General features: G+C 38.5%; 1 protein-coding gene across 6 annotated transcripts in view; it reads right to left on the reverse strand.

Annotated features, from left to right (window-relative positions):
* Positions 1-1,577: 1,577 nt before the first annotated feature.
* The window catches only part of ARHGEF10 (Rho guanine nucleotide exchange factor 10), a 119,311-nt gene continuing 95,125 nt past the window's right edge, over positions 1,578-25,763 (reverse strand). For all 6 annotated transcript variants that reach the window (XM_068678435.1, XM_068678437.1, XM_068678436.1 and 3 more), the window contains 4 exons: positions 24,362-24,504; positions 15,610-15,784; positions 7,491-7,613; positions 1,578-5,474 (listed from right to left, as the gene is read on the reverse strand). In XM_068678435.1, coding sequence (XP_068534536.1) covers positions 4,960-5,474; positions 7,491-7,613; positions 15,610-15,784; positions 24,362-24,504 — 956 coding nt within the window. In that variant the 3' untranslated portion in view covers positions 1,578-4,959. The remainder of the gene's footprint in view (positions 5,475-7,490; positions 7,614-15,609; positions 15,785-24,361; positions 24,505-25,763) is intronic.

A 25,763-nucleotide genomic window follows, 5' to 3' on the forward strand; every position in this document is an offset into this window, starting at 1 on the left:
TTAGGGTCTCAAGATTCAGGCTGCTACGCTCCATCCCATGTGAAGCAGGCTACAGGGATATGCACTAAACTTCACCAGTACCAAGAGACCAAAGAGATTGATGCAGTTAATCAGCCCCAAACCACCCAAGTAGCTGTGTCAGTGCTGCCTGATGGAAGAAGCCTTAACCCCCAAGAGCCTGCCGTGATCAGGACACGACCAGAGGCCAGTGGTGCTCAGGCTGTAGTCCCAGTCCTGCCCAGTTCACTGGCACAGACAGCTCAAGAGCTGCATGCGCGGGATGCCTGCAAGCAGGAGGCACAGCTTAAAGGGCTAATCATGGGTTTAGGCAGCAGTAATGTCTTTAATCTGTTTTCTTGTACAGACTCATCATGAGGCTTCAAGTCAGCCACTTTTCAACTCAGCTTACTTCGAGCTGCAGATATCAATCTACCTTCTTAACAGGACTGTTATTACATGAAGAATTACTGCTGTGAAGATATACAAAGCAATCAGAAATACTGAATCAGTCCCATGGTGTCACTCATTGAAGTACAGATCAACTCTTACAGAGCCCTCCCTTGATTGCAGCTTTCAAACTGCAGATTTTTCTCACCCCCAAATGCATTTCATGAAAAGTAATTCGTCTTTATGCACTTCAAAAATCAAATTGGACATGAGAGAGGAACAATAAAGTTTAAGCACTGCACCACACTTTGTATCTTCCCCCATATTCTCGTACGTGTCTCAAAGGGGCAGCATGCACTTTTTAAACACCCTCATCCCACCCATAAATGAGTTGTAAATGCCAGTTGGGACAGAATCCAGCCTAAGTGTGTGAATTTACAATATCCTGCACTCACGAATTTAATTTCATTTAGTATCTTTGCTATTGCAAGAATAGGAGTGGCAAGGAAACTTACGAAAATACCAATGATCTTCAGAAGAGGGAATGAAAAGTTGGTGTTTTCCAGAAGAATAAATGTAATAGATGTGGTATTAAAAACAAGAACAAAAAGGCAGGCTTTAATAGCTATTCATTTTACTTCAATAACTCTCTTCTTGTTTAGTTATAACAGCGCAGGTACACACAAAAAGGCTATTGCAGAGCCTGATGAATACAAGCCTCTGAATTTAAACACAATCAGGGGATTCTGTATGTATCCTTTAGGGCAGATTAATTAGGGTGAATTGCCAGTTACCAACTGAAAATTAATTTCCTCTTTTAATGCTTTTGCTCTGCCATACTCATTTGGAGCATTAATGCATCTCATTTTTCTATACCATATGCACTGCCCAAATGCTGACTCATATTCCCTGTAGGCAGCATAGAAGAAATTTTACTGCTTGAGTTCTATTTGTGTCCATTCATACAGGGGTCAAACTTATTATGAGAGTCTGCATCACTTGCAGAAATTGCACTCGATGGTGCTTAAAACCTAGAAACTATAAAAATTCAAAAATATATCTGTTGTCCTCATTACATATCCTATTTTCCCTTTCATGACTTCATTTATATATATATATTTCTCATTAATGCATGCCATGGATTCCAGCCTTCCTGTTAAAATGACGACCCGAGAAATGTACTTGTGAAGTTAATTTTTATCACATTTTTTATTAAACATTTTTTCAGTTTATACTTTGAACATAAATACATACGTTTTATGGCTCATGTTATAAAAGACCCTACTATGTGTTAGAAAACATATACAGAGTATATCGTAGTGGTTACACTTGCTCCCCTTTTTCCCTAATGTTTTCCATAACTTCTATTAATCTAGAAAAGCAGTATCAGAAAGCAAGATCCAACCTACCCAGCAGCAGTCTGCAACGGCTATAAAGGTTATTTGCCTGCTGTAAAATAAACTTTGGTTCCTCTCTGCTTTCACAGTAAGGTAATACCTTGCTACGTACGCTGTGTATCAGAAGATAAGCATTGCATGTTGTGCTCAGTTCATTACTGAAAATCCAGTTCATGACAGTGTGTGTCTCAAACAAAAGACATACAGCTTTTTTTTCTCTATACCACTCAGTAAGACAAACAGATTCATTTGTTTTCAAAACAGTGTAATGTAAATGTGGGACCTGGTGCTGGTCTTACTGAGGTCAGTGGCAAAACGTTGATGGACTTCCAGAAGAGCAGATTTGGATCTGTTTCTACTGTTCTGTTATCTGAAGAAAGCAACATTTCAGCTGGAAGATAGGATGAACATCACTTCAAACTCTCATGCATCATTGCCAGCAGATTCTGTAATAGCGCCATGCATGGATTTCCGGGTGAATGTGTGGGGGACTCAGCTCACCATTCTCAGTGATAACGAACCACGAGAGAGGGAGCATAATAATGATTCCAGTCCCAAAAGCACGGACATGGAAGCCCACACCCAGGGGGCACACAGAATCACACCTTTAGTCTTTTTGCTGTAGCGTAGCGAAGGGACGCTAGGTTATATATGCTTTATACACAGAAGAATCTTTTAACATGTTTTTTTTTCAATATACATACATTAAACTGTACGATTTAGTACTTCCACACAGTGGGCAAAGAGCAACTCCCAGGGCCATAGCTATGGAAGAGTGTAGAAAACGCTACCGGCCTTGATCTCTCAGGCCAGGCAAGACCAGGCACTAGGTCAGGAAGAGGAGGAAAATTTGGGGAAAATGTTATTGGCTGATGGCTTAGAGACACGCTAAATTGTTTTGCACAAGGACTCATGCCAACACTAAGCCCATACCAATACTGACAACACCCAGCTGAAGCGGTGAGATGTAGATGGTGAAAGACACAGTGTAAAAGCATAAAACAGTAAGGAAGGACCTAAACCTACAATCCAATCCATAAGAGATTTCCTTTATGACTTATCCAAGTCCATGTTATTATGGCTTAAGAAGCCCATTCTCATCAGGATGTAGGATGTGGGCCAAACCTCTGAAATGTGCGTGCATATCTGATTTTTGAAATGTCTATTTTAGTGCCAGCCAACAGGCAAAGGTTCTCCGCAGCAGCATTCCCTCTGTGTGTCACGTGGCAGGAAGACACGATGGTCTCGTACTGCGGTGCTCCATCAGGCTTGGTGAGTCAGCCCACCCACTGACTTCGGAGTCAGCTTGACACAGGTTTGCTTTTTAGAGCAGACTGAGAATTTAGAGAGATACAGATTTGGTGAAAAATAGCAAAAGAAATTTCAGTAACGCTTAAGATGCTGCTGCTATTTAAGAAAAACAAAAACAAAACAAAACTATCTTATATTGAACAAACTAATTCAGTCTCTGGTACTGTTTACGTTGAAATATAACGTGCAGGGAAACACTAATTATGGCTAATGCTGATTAAAACTATGCAGACTGAAACAAAACGTGGTGGAATCAAGGAATCTGTATTAAAAGTAGCAGAAATAATAATTTTAGGAAAATCCATCCCCTTACTGGGATAAGAGTGCTGAAGCAGCCAAAACTTGCACTTGACTTTAGTCAATGCAAACATCTGGCAGACTTTCTGCTTTGGACACATTTAATTTATATTTTATTGAACCAACGGACAGTATTTGAGTTCTCAACATATCCAAATGAAACTTGAGAGTCCTAATTTCTCTGTGTCTTTCAGTCTATTGACAAGGGAAAAGGATGTTCCCAGTTCCTTCACTCAACACACATTAAATGCATTTTGATTGAATGACGTGTCTCGTCACCATTTTTTGCAATGTCTTTCTGAGCAGAAGGCTTTGTCTTGTATTTCACATGCACAGAGACTAGTGCAAAAAGCAATGTCAGTAGTAATCCCCAAATTCAACATTCCCTTTGGAAATATTTTGATTCATGAAGAAAAGACGATTAATTAGGTCTCTGTTTAGATTTCAGCCCTCTAACAGCACCAAAGCAACACCTTTCCTCACTGAGTGAATGAACGCAAAGAAACGGTGCACACTGTTTTCACAATATCCACTTACAAAACTGTGTTTGGCTGAATCTCTGGGTGAAAAGATAGGACCATATCTCAGCTGTATGCAGTTATACAGTGACACTATTTGATAGGTGTTTGCCTGAGGATGTAGCAAAAATCAATTGATGCAGGGCAAATGCCCACACACTGATTACATGCACTTCCTATACGTATTGCAATGTTAGTGTGTTTCTCATTATTTATATACTCGTTAGGCACACCTAATTAAAAACGGCACAGTCCATGTCTAGCTTTGATACCAAGCTGCCAGGAGGGAATGTGTTACCAGCACTACAATGCACAGCTGTTCTACATCTGTATTTTCTATTTGCCCTATGCCATAACATCCTTAGAACTTTCTCTATGTGACAGACACAGTGCACCTACTGAGAAAATTAATGCACTTTTTATACTGCAACTTTTTTTTAATAATACTGAGCATTAGAAATAAAAAATATCTATTTTTTTTATGTTGAAATAAACAAGTGTCAATTACAATAACTGCTTTTGTTCAGACCAAACTCTGGCATATGGAATGATGTTAAAAACTATGATGGTAGTTACCAAATTAATATTAGCTTGCATTAGAATATTTATTGTTTAAAAATATTTGCTATTTTGTTAAAATCTACAGTCCATGCAATATGTCACTTTGGAAAAGGGAACAACCACTGATTTACATAACCGAAAACGGCATGCGACAGAGTACATGTTCCTTGCCTTCCCTAAGTGCTATAGAACATTATGATATTTATAAATGCAAATATAAATAAGGGTTCTAAAGTCTTTAAAAGTGTCTAACAAATCCTTTCTGTTCTAAGTATCAAAGACAGAATCAACAACTAATTTTTTTCCAATACTCTTAACACTGTAGGATGTTCTAAATATGTGAAGACTCTGCCTTGTATCTGTGATCCAGCCCTACTGAAACTGCTCTCACATATATAAGGTCTATTGGTTTGGGTCCTAGGCTGGCATTTGCTGTAAAAAATACCAGACTTTGTTTCATAGTAGGAAGTATTTTAAATTTTGTTCGCTCAGATATTTAATAGTGGGATCTGCCAGACCATCACTGAAGATACTAATTCATCTTGTCGTTGCTGCTTGGTCTTCTTGTTCACTCTTCTGTGTCCTTGGCCACCAGAAATGACTAACACTGAAATTGCTTTCATTTTCTTGGATTTCTGTCTTTTACTTTTAAGTGAGAAATTTTGATCCTTCAAAAGCTCATAAATGTTACTGTCCTCTGGTCTATGCTCTAGGGAACTTGATCCATGAGACAAAGTAAGGGATCCTGAAGATGAAGACAAGTCACTTTTTTGTGCAATGGATCCTGCTGAACCTCCCAGCCAAACTGAAGTATCAGGGTTGTTACTCAGGGAAGAGCCTGGTCTGTCATTGTGCAGAACATTCTTTTGGTCGTCGTCTTTAGATTCTGAGCCAGGAGGCAGGCTGTTCCTCAACTTGTTTTTGTTTTTCTTGTTTATAGATGTAGCCATTACAAGAAACTTGACTGGCCCATTGTGTGCATGATATGACACCATTCCTCTTCCTGGAGCCAAAAGAAAAAGACAATTAAAGGATTAAATATAAATAAATTAATAGAACACATAGCACTCTGCTGTAAGTAGTTCATTAAATTTGCTCAGGAATGCATAACTCTTAAAATTCTATTATATGTTTCCAGTCTGTCTGTAGCTTGTCTGTTGCCTTGTATGTACACAATTTACAGAAAAAATGTAGAAAGAAAAAATCATCTATTGTGCCATAAGGGTGTTTTAGGACTGTGTTAATAAACCAGCTGAAATGTGACAGTATGAATTCAAACTGACTTATGCTGCGTTCACAACAGCGTGAGTACAGAAACTTTCTACTTCTTTCTTTCTTTTTTTTTTTTTTTGGCATTGACACAAATATAACATTGTGAGTTTTCTCCAGTAATCCACAAAGAAAATATGTGGTTTTCAATTAATCTACTGCAACTCTGTACCTTTCTAGAATAGCATACGAACATCTGTTTTGTTGTAATAGAGCTCTCCACACTATAAAGCAGGAACTAAAGCTCATCCTTCTGAATTCTTTTCTAGTTACCATGGCAGATTCATAAGGAAATGGCTGAACAATTTCAATTATTTTTTTAAGGTATTTAAACAGTGGGATGCTGGTAGTACAAAGAGAATTTACACTGTACAAATCATTAGAATGTACAAAAAAGAAATTGCATAGTGCTAAATTCAGAAGCTCAACCAACATCAGTGTATATGGCTTTTATGGTTCATACATATATATATATACACACACATTATACAAAATCAGCTAAAATATAAAAAAGAATTAGGCTATCAAGGTAAAAAACAACTCTACAAATCACTCTGTCCATCTCTAGCTCCCTAATACTTTTCAGGTTATAATAAAAAAAATCTGCTTTTACAGCAAGTGCAATGATATTAAGATGAATTATCACTACTGGAAGCCCAACTGGAAAAAGTCAGACATTTTTGGTTCAAATTCCAAACACTGTATCCGAAGACTACAAAAATGTAATGATGCTAGACCTGTGAAATCTGACAAGTCTTGACCCAAAATAAATGCAAGAATATGCAGATGACATAAAACACATCAAAAGAGAAAATGAGAGAATAAAATGAGATGCTTTTTTGACTCTACAACTATGCTTTTTTTTGCCTTTTTTTTTTTTATATTTCTAATATTGCTTCCCTATCATTTAAGAAACATTCATCTGTTGTCATACTGGATTATTGCTGCGTATCTTGCTGAACACAGAGGATTACGTTTTCATTTTGAAAAGTTACATAAGCTTTTTTTTTTTTTTCTTCCCCTGAAGGAAGTTACAAATAGCTTGCTTCATAAAATCTGCCAGCTTCCCTCCACAGCTCAGCAGCTCTGGCAGAATTCTGAAACCAAAATGCAGAATGGCAAAGGGGTGTTTAATTGGAATACAACATACTTAAACAAATGTTGGTTCTGCTAGCAGCTTAAATACTTGCAAAATGATACAGCAGCATTCAGATATATTTCAAACAGGGCAATGTGAAACTAACTCACGAAAGCATCTCTCAATGCAAAAATACTGATCATTGTCCAAAAAACAAAATGTTCTCATATATACCAAGTCTCCAGTTTTGGAACAAAAGGGTACAAAACCAATTTACCGAATAATCGAACAACATACTACATTTTCAGTACCTACGTCTCTAAACTTAATGCTTTCCCCAAATCTGGGAGAAAGATTGTTTGCATGCACTCTCTTCTTCTTCTTGTATTTTTACCGTACTCCGACAGGATTAATGCCTATCACATTCGTATTCCCTAAATAAAAACAGTTGTCCTGACTCAGACAACTGAGAGAAATCTAGGCAAGTATCTGTATATATGGTGAAGCTGAGGAAGAGTGACAACTACAATTTCATCACAAAGCTCTGATAAGTATTTGAATAATACATGTAATTTGGCAGTCATTTGAACTACTGACAAAAAAAATAAAAAGAAAAAATAAATGTTCAGTGTAACACCATTCTACTCAATCCATTTGAGAAATTTCACTCACCAGTTACTTTGGGAATCCCCTGCAGGCGTGGCACTGGCAATGCTACTATTATACCCAGATTTGTTCCGACCAGTAATAACCCATGGCACACCAGAAGGCTGGTCACAGAAACACGCTGCTGCCCTGTGAGGTGTAGGAAGCACTGCATTATTTCAGGGTGATGATCTTTGCCTAGATCAAAGTAACCTCAAACACACAGTCAGCTGTACAGTCTCATTCAGCAAAGCACTCATCAGAAAGGCACACATTTTGCTGGGTTGAGGTAGTTGAGGTTGAGGTTCACTTTTGTTGCTACATGGCAATTTAAATGCAACTGAACTTCTTATATAGTCTGTCCTAGATCTCTAAACCACAGTATCTAAAAGTAGACAGAATCACAGAATCATTAGGGTTGGAAAAGACTTTCAAGATCATCTGGTCCAACCATCCCCCTACCACCAATGTCACCCACTAACCCATGTCCCTAAGCACCACGTCCAACCTCTCCTTGAACACCCCCAGGGACGGTGACTCCACCACCTCCCTGGGCAACCCGTCCTAGTGCCTGACTGCTCTTTCTGAGAAGAAATGTCTCCTCATTTCCAACCTGACCCTCCCCTGGCGCAACTTGAGGACATTCCCTCTAGTCCTATCACTGTAGGACTCTGTAGTACTATCATCTGTGAGAAGAGGCCGACCCTCAGCTCCCCACACCTTCCTTTCAGGCAGTTGTAGAGAGTAATGAGGTCTGCCCTGAGCCTCTTCTTCCCCTGACTAAACAACCCCAGCTCCCCCAGCTGCTCCTCACAGGACTTGTGTTCCAGGCCCTTCACCAGCTTCGCAGCCCTGCTCTGGACATGCTCCAAGGCCTCGATGCCCTTCTTGTAGTGAAGGGCCCAAGTATGGTTTTGCAAATATACTGTGTGTATTCTCAATTAAAACAAAACAAACAAACAAAACCAAAACAAACAAAAACTGAAAGGCATTCCAATTCCCAATGTTCAATAATGTATTACTACTACAACACGCCATACTTGAGACTCAAACCTGTTCACAATTACTTTTCTCTCCTAGCTTTTATTTTGTGAAATATTATCAGAAGTACTGTATCCACATTTGGGTTCCCCCATACAAGAATGACATGGGCATACTGGCGTAAGTCCAACAGAAAGCCACCAAGATGATAAGGAAACTGAAGCAAATAATGAGCATGAAGGGATTAAAAACAACACCTGTCTAATGGGACAGTACACAGAAGACAGAGTCAGACATTTAGATGTGCACACTGACAGGAAAAGACACCACGGACCAAATCTGGGACATGGAAGATTGATATTAAATGTAGGGAGAAGTTCCTTCACCATGAAGATGGCCGAACGCTAGAACAGGCCACTCAGAAAGGCTGTGGAACCTCCATCCTTAAAGATTATGAAAATTTGGCTGGACAAGTCCTTGTGGATTGATTTTTTGCTTATGAAAACAAGGTCATTTCTTGCTTACAGTGAGTACTATATATGTTTGATTCAGTGTAGATGGATTTTCAAAATGATCTTGACAAGTTTCATAAATGGAAATACTGCCAGCCTAAACTTCTGCCATGACCCAAGTTTACTCTGAGGAGCACTGAAACTGTGCTAAAGTCATCAAGGTTCAAAGCTTACATGTTTTTGGATTTACAATTAACTTTACATGCTAGGGAAGCAGTCATTCCCATCTCTATGATAGCTCTCAAGTTGTTAATCACCTTCATCAGTAGGCAAGGAATTTGGGTACTACATCTGATATAACTGTGATGAACCTACATGTTCCACACTTTGGAAAAGTACCTTAATTACAGTGTATTACAAATTGATGCATTTTCCATCTCTTCCCTTGAAGCTGACCCAATTTACAGCCAAGAACATACGAATCACAGACCCGGTAGGAAAGCAGGGAAGAGCAGCTTGACTGCAGCCCAAAGATTAAAACACTCAGCTGGAAAGCAGCAGGTGGACCACAGTCCAAGTCTTTCCTCACAGAACTTTACAAAACCAAAATATTTATCCAGCAATGGTGTGTTGTCAAAGGCACACATCAGCTGCAGGGCCAGATCTGGAACCTCGGCTTAGAAAACACATTCTAAAATACCCTACAGGCAATTAGGTCACCCTCGGCAGGTGTAGCAAGCATGAAGAAATTGAGGCTCCATCTACTCATGCAGGTTTTCAAAGACTGGCTTCCCACCGGTAGGTAGCTCAGCTCCACCACACCACTCTCTCTCTCTCCATCCTCAAAGGAACAGGGGAAGAAAATACGATGAAAAAAGCTCGTGGGTTGAGGTAAGGACAGGGAGATCCCTCAGCAAGTAACATCACAGGCAAACCAGACTTAGTGTAAGGGAGATTAATGTAATTTTTGCCTATTGATAACAGACTAGAGCAGAGACACCTGTGTTTTTCCATAAACTGTAGGTATTTATGCGGATATGATGGCATCATCCCTCTTCAGGTAGGTAAGCATAAATGGGTTATGTCTATAGACAAATTACAAGCCTTTTGAAGCCCCCGTTTTTTAATTAATGAGATTAATTTAGTTTCCAAAACAAAGTACATAAAAAGATTCCTTCACCACTGGTTCGATGGAGAACCCTATGGGGAGACAGATTTCTACCTCACGAGTCAGAGGGTGAGGGGCAGTAAGTATCAAAAACCACATCAAAGCCTAGAGTGATGACACAGATGGCAGCCCTGAGAGTGAGAGAAAAACACTGAGAGCCCCACAATAAAAACAAAAGACTGCTTGTGCTGTTTTCAAAGCTGTCCATGTAAGAGGTGATAACCATGCGGCTGTCCTCAATCATTTGCCAATGTAAATTTTGCATTTACCTTTATAACAGGTCAAAAAAACCCTCCATATATTGGATTTGTCAACAATCAAGCCTCGAGTTTTGTGATTTAAAGCTCAAACCTGCTCAAGTTACATATAATATTCAAAGATCTCCCACAACCTGTGTCACAGCAAACGCAAAGTAACTGCAGGTTAGCTTAACCTCACTGCATTTTGCCTACAGCTTGTTTTACAAAGTACAGACAGAAATAATTAAGTACAATTATATTTTATTTTTAAATTGTAAAAAAAAAAAAGTTGTACTTTTGCCTGTCAGACCCCTTGCAGAAGCAAGGTGCTCACATTTTTAACAATCGATCCTCAATGCTTTTTCGACTGTTTAAAATATAAAACAATATGCATGATTTTATACACCAGCCCTGAAGCAACTTCCAACAAGTAATTGTTACCAGTGAGAACCGGTAATGTGCATTACTGTTTCCATAGGTGAAAAGAGCAAATTACAGCCAGCAACCTGGAATCTTAAACACTGAGCACAGCCTCAAGCACGAAACATCTCTAGTGAGGTCAAAAGGAGTAACGTGTGCTTTGAAATCTGGGAAGAGCAGGAAACATCTGCATCTGAAAAAATCCTTTGAAATAGCACATAATAGCAGCAAAAAAAAAAAAAAATATATATATATATAAACAAACTATTAAAATATATATTAATTTTAAATACTAATTTAACTTATGTCTTTCAATGTTATTTTGTGACTTACTTTGATAGATTTCAAATTGAGAGAAAAAAATATAAAACCAATTCTCCAGGAACTTTTAAGCAGTAAGCACAGAAATCAACAAGTTAACAAGGGAAAATCATAAACAGCAATGCCAAAACCAAGTATTGTTATCTTTATATGAAAACTTTTATTTCACTCTGTCCCAGTGCAATGATGCAATTGTTAAACTCATGAAATAATCCTACCAAGATCTTGACTTTACCAAGAGCTGAAGCCAACAATTAAGTTAACACACAGACAAATAGTTTTATTATGTTTCTGCTCTGTGTTCAATCTTTCTCAGGTCGCAACTTCTGACCCAGTCTCAACAACCACATAAATCCTCATGGGTTTCCACAGAGATCTGAATTCAGCTCTAGGTATTTGCAAGGACATAATGGTGCATTATCCTCTTACATGAACTTGCTCTTCCTGTTATATAAAAAATTGTCTAAAAAGCACACTGCACAAATCTAATGGGCTGACCTCAAATTTTCACCCATCATTTAATCATTTCTCAGCAGTAAAATCATAAAGCAACCACGTTTTATGGTGTGGCACCTGGTGGGACGGGGTCAAAATAACGCTATAAGCCTCAAAGTATAGTTTGTTTTCTGCAGAGAGGAAATGATACATTTTTCTCTTTGCCCTTTCCATCTGTTTCCAGGAAACACACATGTGCCATGAGAGGATATATGGATATATACAGAACACAGCAACATCAACAGAATTCACCTCTTTGTTAAACAGGTAACCCTTCATCATCCCCATGAGCAATGAAATTACATCTATCAAGGTCACAGCCATCTCTTTAAAAGGCACGCTGGAGGACACTTTTGAATAATGAAATATTTTATACAAGGGTGAAAAACAAGACTACTAATAACAAATAGACTGCATACCCATGTTCTGTACAATTGATTGACTGATTTAATAACCAGGCTACGTGAACAGTGAGGAAGCTGGGTGAAAAGTTGCCTTTGCTGAGATTTCAACCACTGATCATAAATACTAAGCATAAACTTGCTCTACTAGATGAAGCAGATTTCATTAGCAAGGTGTTTCTATTTGACTTCAAATGTTAATAGATTTGTTTCTTTTACTCAGCATGTCTCCTCTCCAGCTAACAGACAGCTTGTGCCACTTAAAATCAATCTCACTGTACTGTACTGTTGTGTGACCTATAATGATGATGATCTTCTCCAACTCAACAATTATCTTGTGGTTTTTTGTTTGTTTGTTTTTCACAATGAATTTGTGCTTTCTGGTGTGTTTTTGTTGTTGTTGTTGCTGCTGTTTTAATAGAACATAAGCTTGTTACATACTATTAGGAAGTATTTTATGGCTTGTATTTTTGATTATGTATGAAGCAAAGGGTCTGTGGAGCATTATGTAGTAAACATACACCCCATAGCTGCCTCAGCAACCCTGATTTACTTTTCAGTCCTGTGTTCCTACATACAAGCTTCCCATAACTCCAGAAAGCCATTGGCTTGAGCTCATACCAGGGTTGTTACTTTTATCCCTTGGTGTATATGGACTACTATGGACATGGTTGATAGAGGATGTTCTGGGATACAGTAGTTGTTTAATACCTGCTCAGATGTCTCAGCAGATTCACTGTGGTCTTTTTTAAGCCATTTAGCTGACATGTATGACATGAACGTTACCATAATCTGATCTATAACTTGGGGGCATTTTCCCAGTCAAGCTGTCTTTCCTTAGCCAGACCTTTGTAAGCAAAAGGTGTAAGAAATCCCCACAAATGAACCATGATAGAACAGTTGATTTAGAAAAAAAAAATTACTTTTGGTTCACGGTGTGTGTGTCTGTTTGCTTTTCTACATTACTCAACTTGGCCGAATTGTAATGACAATAATTTCCTGTTACATTTCACTTACACTTCATTATTCTGTCCTACCCAGTTGGCTGCTGAGTTATCTTTTTCAAAGTAAAAGAGGCACGTCCCTTAAAACAAGGAGAGAAAGCAGTCATGTTTAAAGCTGTCTTCTCCCCAAAATGGGGAAATCTACTGTCATGAGAACTGCATACTGAGGTTATGAGAACCTCCTACTCCTCTGTCTTAATTGACTGCTACAGCTATCCTTTAAAAATAGCCTTGTAATTCACAGTGATCATTCCTAAAACAGTGACAGTAAATTTTTCTTTTACTTTTACTGTGTAGTAACAGAAAAATTATAATTTCATTAAGTTAATGTAGTTATGCTCCTCTCATTTACATTGCTTTAAATGAAGATGCAGATAACTTCCTCAGGTAGCCTATTAGGCAAATATTACACATCATTGCTCCTACTACAAACTTGGCAAAAGTAGGCCAGGTTCTTGGAAGTTATTTCATGATCTTGCACTCTCCTTTTTTCTTAAGAACCTTAGAAATATTTTTACATCAATTTCTTCTGTCTCATTTTAATACAAATTGATTTTTTATTCATCTGTTCTTTTTGCGTATTAAAGAACTCCTGTTGGATTACAGAAAACTAAGAGTTGTTTCTTTTAAAACTAAATGATGTCCTGTAGCACACTTACCATTCCAAACGTTAGTCCCTAACTTTTCAGTCCCTAAAAATTCTCAGAAAAGGCACAATGCACAATTCTAACTACGACGCAGCTTCACTCCTCCTCCTTTTTCATTTTTTTTCTTCTTTTTTAATCTCAGCATGTACTATACAGAGTTTGATTTATTCTTTGTCTTCTTCTTGTTCCAAAAGTTTTTACCTCCTACTCCTCTGTCTTTTAGCCTTTGTTGTTGCAGTATTATTGGTATCATATAAAAAGGCCCAAGAGCTGCTGCTCAATAATTGAAATTCATTTCATTTATAGAATGGAGTCTTCCCTTGGAACACTTGCTGTAATAATGTTCTACTCCTGAAATAAATTTCCATTTCCATTCACCGAAGCACATTTTGTGAAGAGACAGAAAAGGAAAAGAAAAAACACCAAGAATCTAAAATGAGTAAGAATGACACCAAGGAGATATAATTAGCTAAAACTCTTTTACAGAAAAAGAAAAAAAAATCATGTTACATCAGCAGTTTTATTACCATGGCAATGAACATTAAAGCTAAATTTGTTTGAAGATTTTTATATGCAGAAAAGATGTGTAAGGGAGGCCCTACTTCCTTTTTATCCCCCTATAAACAAGAGAAAATCTTGGAAGTTATCTTTTTAAAAATCTAATCTTGATTTCTTTGCATAAGGCTGATGAATTAAATTATGCAACCTATTTAAAACTATTTAAAGGCAGGACATTTGCTGTTGTTCATTGTTGGTGCTACAGTCAAACAACACATGTGAAAAACACCCAGGCTAGAACACTGTAAATGGACACAATTTAAAACAGAGCTTTATTGCAAAGCTAACATGCTCTTAAAGAAAACATGGTAAGACTAAGACTGAAGAACTGAAACATTTTGATGCAAGATTTATACCTCATTCTCCTAAGAATATAAATATAATGTCAGTGCTGGAAGAACTGATGTCTACTAAAAGCAAAGCAATGAAGCTGGCACACACATTCCAATAAAAATTGCAGTAGCTTAGTCCATTACAGTCTATAAACAGGGACATACAGAAGGAATGTTTGTCCCCTCATGGACAACTCATGGTCAGCCATCCCAGTATCATTCTTCTGTCTCTGTCTTCTCCTAACATTCTCACATCCCCTACATGATGTGCATCTGTTTAGATGCGTAAGCCAAAAGACATCCCAAAGCATTTGCCCTCCAGCACTACACAGTCCATAGTCATATTAGCCTACATCAGTCTGTAATAACACCCGTGCATGGCAACTGAAATAAAAAGTGCCAGAAACAGGTTTATCTCACGCAGACATTTCCCTAGTTATTAGAGAGCCACCCACTTCGATACAGGCCAATGCAACTGTCTATGACACTGATGATTTTGGGATGATTAAAAAGCTTCTGTCTTAGAACGCTTAAAGATCTGCTAAATGTCAACCCAACAACCACAGGTTTCACCTTTGCCTATAACACTAACCTTTTAATTGAGCAAACTACAGCTCCAAACAGCAAAACATGGAACAAACTCTTAAATGGAAGAATGTGAGTGGTTCAGCTGACTTCACTGGGAATACTGATGTAACTAAAATTAAGCAATTGCCTTAGTGGTTTGGATCCTAGGCTAATTGACTCCATCGTGTATTTTGATATCAAGTTCCAGAAGCAAATACTAAATTTTGCAAAGCAAACACATTTTCCTGGTAGACTGCACTGCCGTCATGTTTTATAGTCATACAAAAAAAAAAAAAAAAAAAAGAAAGGACAAAACAGAATACCTGCTTATCTATATAATTTATAGCCTTTTAGGAGGAAAATTGCTATTCAACAAGCTCAGTGCACGCATCGTTTTTTTGGGAAGGTAACAGACTGCGATTGACCAAAGTAAATAGTCACAAGACAGTTATCAAAGTCTGAGACTGATGTTCTGATTCTGGCCTTATCTATAACACTCTGAAAAATAACACTGACAGAGACAAAACAAAAATGTTTTATCATATGGTGGGATTCAACTACCTGGCAACATGTTGTGAACAGGCGTGGCAATGTTAATATCCTGGAGGTGTTTCAGTGTCTCCGTGTGGAACAGCCGAAGCGTAGATCCAGATGTGAAGGCAATCCAGACTCCCACTCCAGCAACAGCCATGTGAGAGATTACCATCCCTTCCTCTTGATGAGCTTCAAAATGGCTCTGTAAGAAAAACAAGATAAGCATAATCCTCTGGATAAGACCTATTAATTTTTCCTGTTACTTTTTTTTTTTTTTTTTGAAAATACATCATCATTAGTATGGAAAGATTCTCAGCTTTTGAACCAAAGTCTAACTAAAGATAGAGTACCTTCACCATAACTTAGATGGATATTCAAGTGGTGTAGTAGGTTGTTAACTATTTCCCCTTGGATTTTAAAGGCTTCATTCTGCTCCCTGCCTCTGTCTTCTACCTCAGCAAGTTGGATACCCTGAGAAGAACTAGTTGAAGTAATAAAGACTGACGCAAAAAAGTCATTAAGAATCTTGGGTTTTTCCTCTTATCTTGTCACTATGATTCCCCTCAGATCCAATAAAGGATGCAGATTCTCCTTAGTCCTCCTTTTCTTGTTTATGCACTCAACAAAAAAATTTTTTTTACTGTTTTTTACTGCAGTGGTGAAGTTAAACTCTATCTGGGCTTTGGCCCTTCTAATTTCCTCCCTGCATAACCTCACATTGCTGTAGTCCACCTGAGCTGCCTGCCCCTTGTTCCAAAGGTCATAAATTCTGTTTTTATTCCTGAATTCCAGAAGTTCTCTGTTCAGCCAAGCTGTTCATCTTCCCTGTTAGCTTGTCTTTCAGTACACAGGGATGGCCTGCTCCTGTGCCTTCAAGATTTCATTCTTGAAGAACATCCAGCTGTCCTGGACTTATCTTCTAGAACTGCCTACCAAGAGATCCTATCAACCAGGTCCCTAAACAGACCAAAAGTATCTCTATAGAAACCCAAATAACAGTTCTACTGACTGCCCTTCTTGCTTCCCCAAGGACTGAGAACATCACACAATCACCATACCCAAGAAAGCATCTTTTTGATTCAGAATTTAGTAGTAGTAGTAGAAGATAATATTTAGAAGTATTAGCTATTTTGTACCCCTGACCTTCAAAATACTGATGCTTCTTGTTAGAAAGATCAAAATGCTCCTTTTGAAGAAAATAGTAATGCCAGACTTTCAGGATCTAGTGCCTAATTTTTTTTCTTGATCTGGTGATTTCATATTTGTGACTTCTACGTGGCTCCAAGAAGGCTGACACCTCTTTACATGTTTGTATAACACATGAAAGTATAACACATGAAATAAAGTTGTAGTGAAGGTCTTTAATCATTTACAAGAAGTAAAGATTTTTTGTTTCTTTTTTTTTTTGTCATGTCAGTAAACTGTCTATAAAGTTAAACAGAGCCTTTAAATATTGCACTAGCTATATCAAATACAGAGAGCTAGTCTGATAAACAAAACTTCCATGATTAAATAAATGGTAAAGTGTTCCTTGTATACAAATCCCTACCTGAAGGATATGTAAGTAAATATCTTCATTAATATTCACAGTACATATTATATTTGCAGATAAAATGCAAAAGTACCCTGTTACTCCATGTGAAAGCATACTTCGGTTTTCTGTGTGTTATAATTAAAAGTTATATCTTGGTCATTTTGCATGCAAATCTAAATTACAAATTTAAGATGATTATGTTTTGAATGTATTTGGGTTATATAGTTCTATTTCTTCATCTAAATTCAATGAATAGATGAAGACCACAGATGAAGAATAGAACTTCAAGCTTTCACAAAGCCTAACTTCTGATATTTTACTTAGAGGCCCTTTTTAATTTTATTACTTACCAGTACAAATAAAATCCATAAATTAGTACTTTCCACTGAGAAATTGGCTACTTAAAAATAATGGGAATTATTTATTTATTTTTGAATTTATGCTATTCTTCAAATGTTAATTTAAAAAAAAAATGAATAGAGAAGTTTCTCTCCAGCTGTTAAGCAGTAGTTCAGATTTAGAGAGCATTATTACATTACTTTTTGACTCTTCTAACAACACTGCAGAATGCAAGGTAAGCACCTCTGACAGGTACATTTATATTCATCGCTTTCCTCAATCTCCACTCATTTTTTTTATTTTTTTTTAATCACATAACATAGCTTTGAGCACCCTGATCTAGTGGCAGGTGTCCCAACCCATGGCAGGGGGGTCAGATCTAGGTGATCTTTAAGGTCCCTTCCAATCCAAACCATTCTGTGATCATGCAATTGATTCAACGGAAGTTACCCATGAACAACATTTTCTGAAGCCAGAAACAGATCTTATGACTAGATTTCATGATATATCATAATGCATGTAAATGTTTTCTTGCAGACAGCCCTTTGTAAAAATAGTTTTACCCATGTAGTTGACCAAGGGAAGCCAGCAGAGGTAATCTTTTTGTATTTCAGCAAAGCTTTCAGTACTGTCTCTCACAGTATCCTTCTGGACAAAATGCTGAGCTTACAGCTAGACAAAAACATAATGTGATGGGTGAACAATTGGCTGACAGGTCAGGCTCAAAGAGTTGTAGTAAGTGGGGTTACACCAGGCTTGAAGCCAGTCGCTAGTGTGATCCTACAGGGTTCCATTTAAGGGTCAGTTCTCTTTAATGTTTTTCAAAAATGATCTGGACACAACAGCCAAATGCTCACAAAGTTTGCAGATGACACTAAATTAGGAGGAGCTGTTGACTCTTTTGAGGATGGAGAGGCCTTGCTTAAAGATCTTGACAAATCAGAGGGTTGGGCAATCACCAACCATATGAAATTTAATAGGCACAAGTGCCAGATTCTGCACCTGGACACAGGCAACTCTGGCTATATATAATGGGTGATGAGAGGCTCAAGAGCAGCCCCATGGAAAGGGATCTAGGGATTTTGGTTGATGGCAAGATGAATATGAGCCATCACCATGTCCTGGCAGCCAGAAAGGACATCCATACCCTGGGGTGCATCAGGCACAGTACTGCCAGCCAGCTGAGGGAAGTGACTGTCCTGCTCTGTTCTGTGTTGGTGTGGCCTCACCTTGAGTACTATGTGCAGTTTGGGGCACCACAGTATAGAAAGGACATAAAACTATTAGAGAGTGTCAAAAGTAGGGCAACAAAGATGGTGAAGAGTCTAGAGGGCAAGATGTACAAGGAGCAGCTGAGGTCCCTTGGTTTGTTCAGCCCAGAGCAGAGCAGGCTGAGGGGAGGCCTCATGGCACCTGCAGCTCCCTCACGAGGGGAGCGGAGGGGCAGGCGCTGAGCTCTGCTCCCTGGGGACAGCGACAGGACCCGAGGGAACGGCATGGGGCTGGGACAGGGGAGGGTCAGGATGTGGGTTAGGGAAAGGTTCTGCACCCAGAGGGTGGTCGGGCACTGGGACAGGCTCCCTAGGGCAGCGGGCATGACACCAAACCTACCAGAGTTCAGCAAGTGTTTGGAGATCAGAGTTTGAATTTTGTGTGGTCCTGTGTGGAGTCAAGAGTTGGACTCAGTGATCCTTGTGGGCCCCTTACAACTTGGGATATTCTATACACTTTTGTTTATAGACTCATACATACACTGATCACATAATCATTTGGGTGGAAATGGACCTTAAAGATCACCCAGTTCCAACTCCCCTGACATGGGCAGGAACACCTCCCACTAGATGAGGCTGCTCAAAGCCCCATCCTGACTGGCCTTGGCACTTCCATGGATGGGGCATTCACAACTTCTCCGGGCAACCTATGCCAGTGTCTCAGTACCCTCAGAGTAAAGAATTTCTTCGTAACATCCAACCTGAATCTCCCCTTTTAGTTTGAAGCCATTACCTCTTGTCCTAGCACTGCATGACAAAGAGTCTCCCTTCAGCTTTCTTGTAGCCCCCCCTTAGGTACTAGTAGGCTGCTATAAGGTCACCCTGGAGGCTTCTCTTCTCTAGACCCAACAACTCCAGTTCTCTCAGCCTTGACGGTAACCAATTGACTTAAAAACTTCTCAGGGACAGATCCAAGGCCACTGAAGTGAATTTTAGCAATTTGAACGGCTTGAAATATGAAGAAAACTGAAGCTGATGGTAAAAATTAATTTTCTCTGGTTTTCTGACCACAGAGGACAATTCTGTGAGTGCAACTGTAAACAACTTGCACAGGCATTTTTGTCACATTCCATTTTTACCAGCTAACTCATTATACTCCCACTTTGTCTGCCCTGCAGTTGGTACAGCTGTCTGTTGAAACAGACACATTTAAAGGAAAACTGTAATATTGTCAACACCACAAGAAGCATATAAAAAGAACTATTCTTCTCATTCAAAGGGCCTTCTGAGATGGAGCAGGAACATACCCAAACCTGTATATTCTTTTACAAAGCACAAGTTTTTGTATAGAGGATAATTTTGACATCTGTTTCAATTACACATGTATCTGAAATCCAAGAGCCGTCCTTTTTCCTCAAGTTCTTTTTTTTACACATTACAGGAAATACAGATATGCGAGGACAAAAATGTCTCATTCCCTTTGTTATTAAAAGAATTGAACTCCATTTTACTTTTTCACTTTTCATAAATACATTAGTCTCTAACTTCTATTCAGTCTTTTTTTTTTCCCCCTCAGGCAGTCTTCTCCTAACTCTATGGCAACATCAGAGCTTCAGAACACACTGGATGCCACAGCGAGTCTGTCCTGCAGTGGAGGCTGACATAGCTAACTATTGTTTCAACAGCACGGGGCATAGCTGAAATGTTTCTTTTGAGGGGTTGCCCACTTGTACCATACAGCTGTGCCAAGAACTGAACCACATTAGTTCAAGGTTAATGAGAGATGCATAATGGGTATCATTGTCCACAAGGTGAAAGGAATTGTTTTTACTTCTTTAAAGAAGATACAGTAGTTGGGCAACACACACTCAGGTATAGGGATTTTCATTTGTTTAGTTTATTCAGCTAAATATTTTGGTTTATTCTACTTATACATTGTTAAAACTAGAGCAGCTCATAAATAGTTAGCCAAGTTTTAAAAACAAGATGAAACAGAACAGGATGGAATGCCATTCAATTCTCGACTTTATTCCGTTACATTCTCTGGCTTTTTTGTTGTTGTTTTTAAACAGACTGCCTTTGCAGAGCTTAAGGCTCTACATGCACAGAGAACTCCGTAGGACCAAGGCTGATACTAAACAGCAATGCAAATCCCAGATCAAGGGTCAAGGCTGAAGACAAGTTTCTTCTTCACAGAAAGAGTATCAGAAAATAAAATTAATACATAACAACAATTGATGCATTTCTCACACATCCTTTGCCAAGTAGCTTGAGGCATCGTGCCAGTGTGGGGCACTGTGCCGATGAAAGTGATTTCCTGAAACACTACAACTACTACAATAATGTATCATTAAAACAAGTGAATTGAAAGTCTTATCCAAGCGTGTTAAAAAAAAAAAAAAAAAGCAGGAAATGTGTGTAACACCCATAATCAATACATTGGATGCCAAATCTGCTCATTGGGTAACAATTTTTTAAAAAAAGTTTAAATCAGAGTCTTAAAAAAGCAGGGAGGTGTGCAATGAGATTGTGTTCAGAGAATAACGTACTTTGCACTTAGCAAATGCACAGGCAGTTAAATTAAATGCTTATGAATCTGGGAGTGCCTTACAAGGAAGGTGTTTATGAAATGATCTTGAATATGCTCTTGGGCTTGCGTAAGTAAGGTCTTCAAAACTTGTCAGGTACCTTTATAAATAGTTTATAATGACCCAGAGCATATAAAATGTATGCACAATAATAGAAAGCAATCAAGAAAAAAGCAGCAGTAACTTGAGGAATACAGAAAAATAAAGGATTTGCACAAAGGGAAGAATAACAGTTGAGCCTTGTGTGACACCTGCATTCCTGTTGACAGAGCAAAAATGAATATTACTGAACTTGACTCCAAAATTCTAGAGTCAAGTCTTTACTACTAACTGAATCTCCCCTAAAGAGAGGACACAGAGGGAGAATACACCATTTCTTTGCTGATTTCCCCCCATATAGAAACGCTTCTTCTCTGCACAGTACAGAAGAGGTAGCTCAGATATATTTTGTTTCTGATATTGTTAAAATACATGTATATCCTATAGAGAGTGTCTAAACTTCCTTGTGTATTAAACCAATATTGCCAAAAAACATGGTATGGGCATCATAGCAGATAACTTTCGGAAATATAAAACCAGGAAGTTATCAAAACAAGTCGGGTAACTGAGGAGAGCAATAAAAAGCAGTGAGCTGTTTTGTCTGGTGAGATGATTAACACAGGATCAGTAACTGTGTATATCTTAGGATCAATAAAAAGCAACAGAAAATCAACATTTGTTTGCACTTCTGTGAGGAAGAAAACATGCTATGGTATGAGTATTTCTGTGAAATAAACATGACCATCAGCTAGTCATGCAAAAATTCATCACAGTCTTGAATACAATTATCTGTGCTGCAAAAACATTATTCAACCCAGACACACCATTTCCAGTTGCAGCATTTCTTTATGTTGCTTGCTGCACCATTCATTGCTTGTGTGTTAATTATAGCTATAGAAGTCAGTGGATCTATAACAATCTAGGCTCTGAAAACAACGGATGGGTTAGTTTACAAAGCATTGGGAAATTGAAAGAAACCTCCAGTGATGTTTTTGTAGGAAAACATGAAGTAAAAACTAAAAAATGGAACTACTGTGTCTGAGAGAGACTGATAGAATCTTATTTGTCTCTCTCTGAACTTCTGTTTTCACTACTGTAATTGACAATGGCACGCTGTATTTTAGTAGCGTAAACTTAGTATGTTCTTTAATCCTCCAAGCTTGTCTGGATTTGTTCTGTGCCAAAATAGCGCACCATAATCCCACCTGCAGGCACGCAACCTGACCTGGGAAGAACTTGGTGACTGAATCAGGCCAGAACTGCCAAAATTATTTACAGTGATATGGCTGTATAAACCCAATCTCAGGAACAATCTGACTGTGATCTACTACTACTGCCACGTATATCTTGTGAGAATCAGAGAGATCAGAAAGATCACAGAATCAAAGAATATCCCAAGCTGGAAGGGGCCCACCAAGGATCATTGAATCCAACTACTGACTCTACACAGGACCATCCAAAATCAAACCCTACCTCTGAGAGCACTGTCCAAATGCTTCTTGAATTTTGTCAGTTTCGGTGCTGTGCCCACTGCCCTGGGGAGCCTGTCCCAGTGCCCGACCACCCTCTGGGTGCAGAACCTTTCCCTAACCCCCAGCCTGACCCTCCCCTGTCCCAGCCCCATGCCGTCCCCTCGGGTCCTGTCGCTGTCCCCAGAGAGCAGAGCTCAGCGCCTGCCCCTCCGCTCCCCTTGTGAGGGAGCTGCAGGTGCCATGAGGCCTCCCCTCAGCCTGCTCTGCTCTGGGCTGAACAAACCAAGGGACCTCAGCTGCTCCTTGTACATCTTGCCCTCTAGACTCTTCACCATCTTTGTTGCCCTACTTTGGATGCTAATAGTTTCATATCCTTATTCTGTGGTGCCCTAAACTGCATGCAGTTCTCAAGGTGAGGTCACACCAGTGCAGAGCAGAGTAAGAATTCGTCACACAAGTCTATGTCAGTAACTCCAGGTGTCCCAGAGGCTACCCCACAATCAAGGCAACTGGAAGTCTATCCACAAGAACCTATCTGTATCACCATTTCAAAATCTTTTCTTCATCATAACTTCCAAACCAAGAACAAAACAAGGATAAAAGAAAAATGAAAGGAAAACAAAGAAGCAAAATATATGATTCTAGCATTTACTTCGATGAAGCAAGTCACCCAGAAATCACAGATAAAAACAGGAACTTAGGACACTCGCTCTCCCTGCAAACCCATGACAATGACTCACAGAATCAATTGTTCCAAACAGACAATTGTTGGGAGAAAACAGGATCATCAATGAAAAAAAAAAAAGGCAGCAACAAAGCACACACAGAAGGAGGCTGTGATCTCATCACAAATTCCAGCCTGAAAGAATTTAATGGCTGTAAACATCATGGCACTCAGTATAATTGTACCGTAGGTTGAAGGAGAGGCTTTAATCGCTCACATTTCGTCAACTCTTAAACTTTAGGCGCTGAGACATTCTTTTGGTGGAGCACTGCAATTTTAACAGAATGGAAGGCTTCATGCTTTTTGGAAAATGCGGTTGTAAACATGAGTCTGAATCCTTAACATTCTTCTGTCCTTCCAGAAAAGCTGACGTTTGCATGATTATTCATTTGAAAATGTTCTTACACAAAGGACATTTCTGTAGACCACTGAGAAACAGAAGTGATCCAAAATATGCTAAGAAATCCTCAGAAAGTAGAAGTCACATCTAACTATGCAGAGGCAGTCTCTTTGCATCAAAACCGTCTTCTGGAATTAATGGGCAATTCCTACAGGCTGCTTTTGTTGCTGCTTTCTTTTCCTTTCGATCTCATTTTGAAGCAAACCTCTTCCCCCAAATACCCTATAAGCACTTTATGTAGAAATATGGGGGGAAGAAGAAGCATACCTTGATCTAATCAAACATCAGCAAAAAAACATTGCAGTAGAATTTCAGGCTGTAGGGGGTGGGATTTAACACAATAAATGAAACCATAGTTTACAAAACGCTTCCTAAATCTTCACATTTCTTAAAGAGATTTTAATGTTTAAATTTTACCACTTATACATCGCAGCATAGCATGTGAATAATAATTAATTTCAAAAGCACTTACCTCTATGGAATGCGTCACAGTGCTGATTATAAAAATTTGTCCACCACAAGCAGCCCAAATGGTATCTTCCATCACAAGCAGACTTCTGACAGGCAGAACCCCCAGCTTAACTGTCTTCTGAGGTTCGGTGTTCCACGTCCCATCTTTAAGAAAAAAGAATAGAAAAGACTGTACACCATAAAATTGCAATCTTTATTATAAAATACTTTTGGAAACGCTGTTTCAGTTTATTGATAATGACCAAACAGCACTCCGAAAAGGAGCTGCAAACTAATCCAGAGGCTTTGACATGAAAAATTGTAAATACACAAAGAATTGGAACAGTGATACCATAGAGCCTACTGTGCAAAACATTGCAAAGCTGCACTCTGTTTTGCATCTGTGTAATTTTAACTTCCAGGGTAAGTTTGTAAGGATAATCCCCTTACCTTAATGTTTTAAGAGGAAAAAAAACCACTCATGTATTTGTTAACTGAACAAATTTTATCTGGATTAATTGATAAACATGGAACCAAACCTCACATTGCTGTTCTCGTATAAACGCTTTTCTTTCCAGAGGAAGCACAGTCAGAAAGCCACACCTGACACAGTTTTCTCCAACTCAGAAGGAGCTCACAAGTGAACTGTTTCAGCCGAAATCGAATTCCAACTAGGACAGATTCTTATTTCAAGAAGTTAGGTTTTTGTGGTAGGTTTTAATGAGTTCCAATAACTCTCTAGCCACATATTGATGGGGAATGGATTTTCTGTTACTAGATGCTTTGTGTAAGAAGGTGGTTTTTCATTTGGTTGTTTTTTGTTGATGGTGGTTGTTGTTTTTAATTAAAACTGAATTCTGTGCTGTATCTTCACTTTTATTGTTATTCCCCTATCCTGGTTTTGGCAGGGATAGTTATATTTTTGTAATTATTTTCAATTGCTTTTTATCATATTATCATATATATTTTTATTATTCTATGATTTTTATTTTTTCATATAATTTCTATTCATTTTTATTTTATTATTACTATTTATTGTTATTTATTCCTACTTTATTATATATATTTATTATTTTTCTATTATGTTATTATTACATATTACTTTTATTATTTTTATTTATATTTTTTATTATATTGTCCTCATCTCAACACACACGGTCTTGCATTTTTTCAGTTTTCTCCCCCACCCCACTGTGGGCTGGAGGGAGTGAACAAACAGCCGCATGGTGTTCAGCTGTCTGCTGGGTTAAACCACGACATCCCCAGCTATAACCCACAGTGTTTTCTGTGGACCACGTATAGCAGATCCAAATTACAACACACAGTACATGTTGTAGCATCGGTTATTCACAGACCTTTTAATAAAAGCTGCATGCCCACTTACTGCTGTGGTCACTTACACTTGACATCTCTTTGAAACAAGG

This window comes from Anas acuta, chromosome 3 (genome assembly GCF_963932015.1).
Source record: "Anas acuta chromosome 3, bAnaAcu1.1, whole genome shotgun sequence".
Classification (NCBI taxonomy): Eukaryota; Metazoa; Chordata; class Aves; order Anseriformes; family Anatidae; genus Anas; species Anas acuta.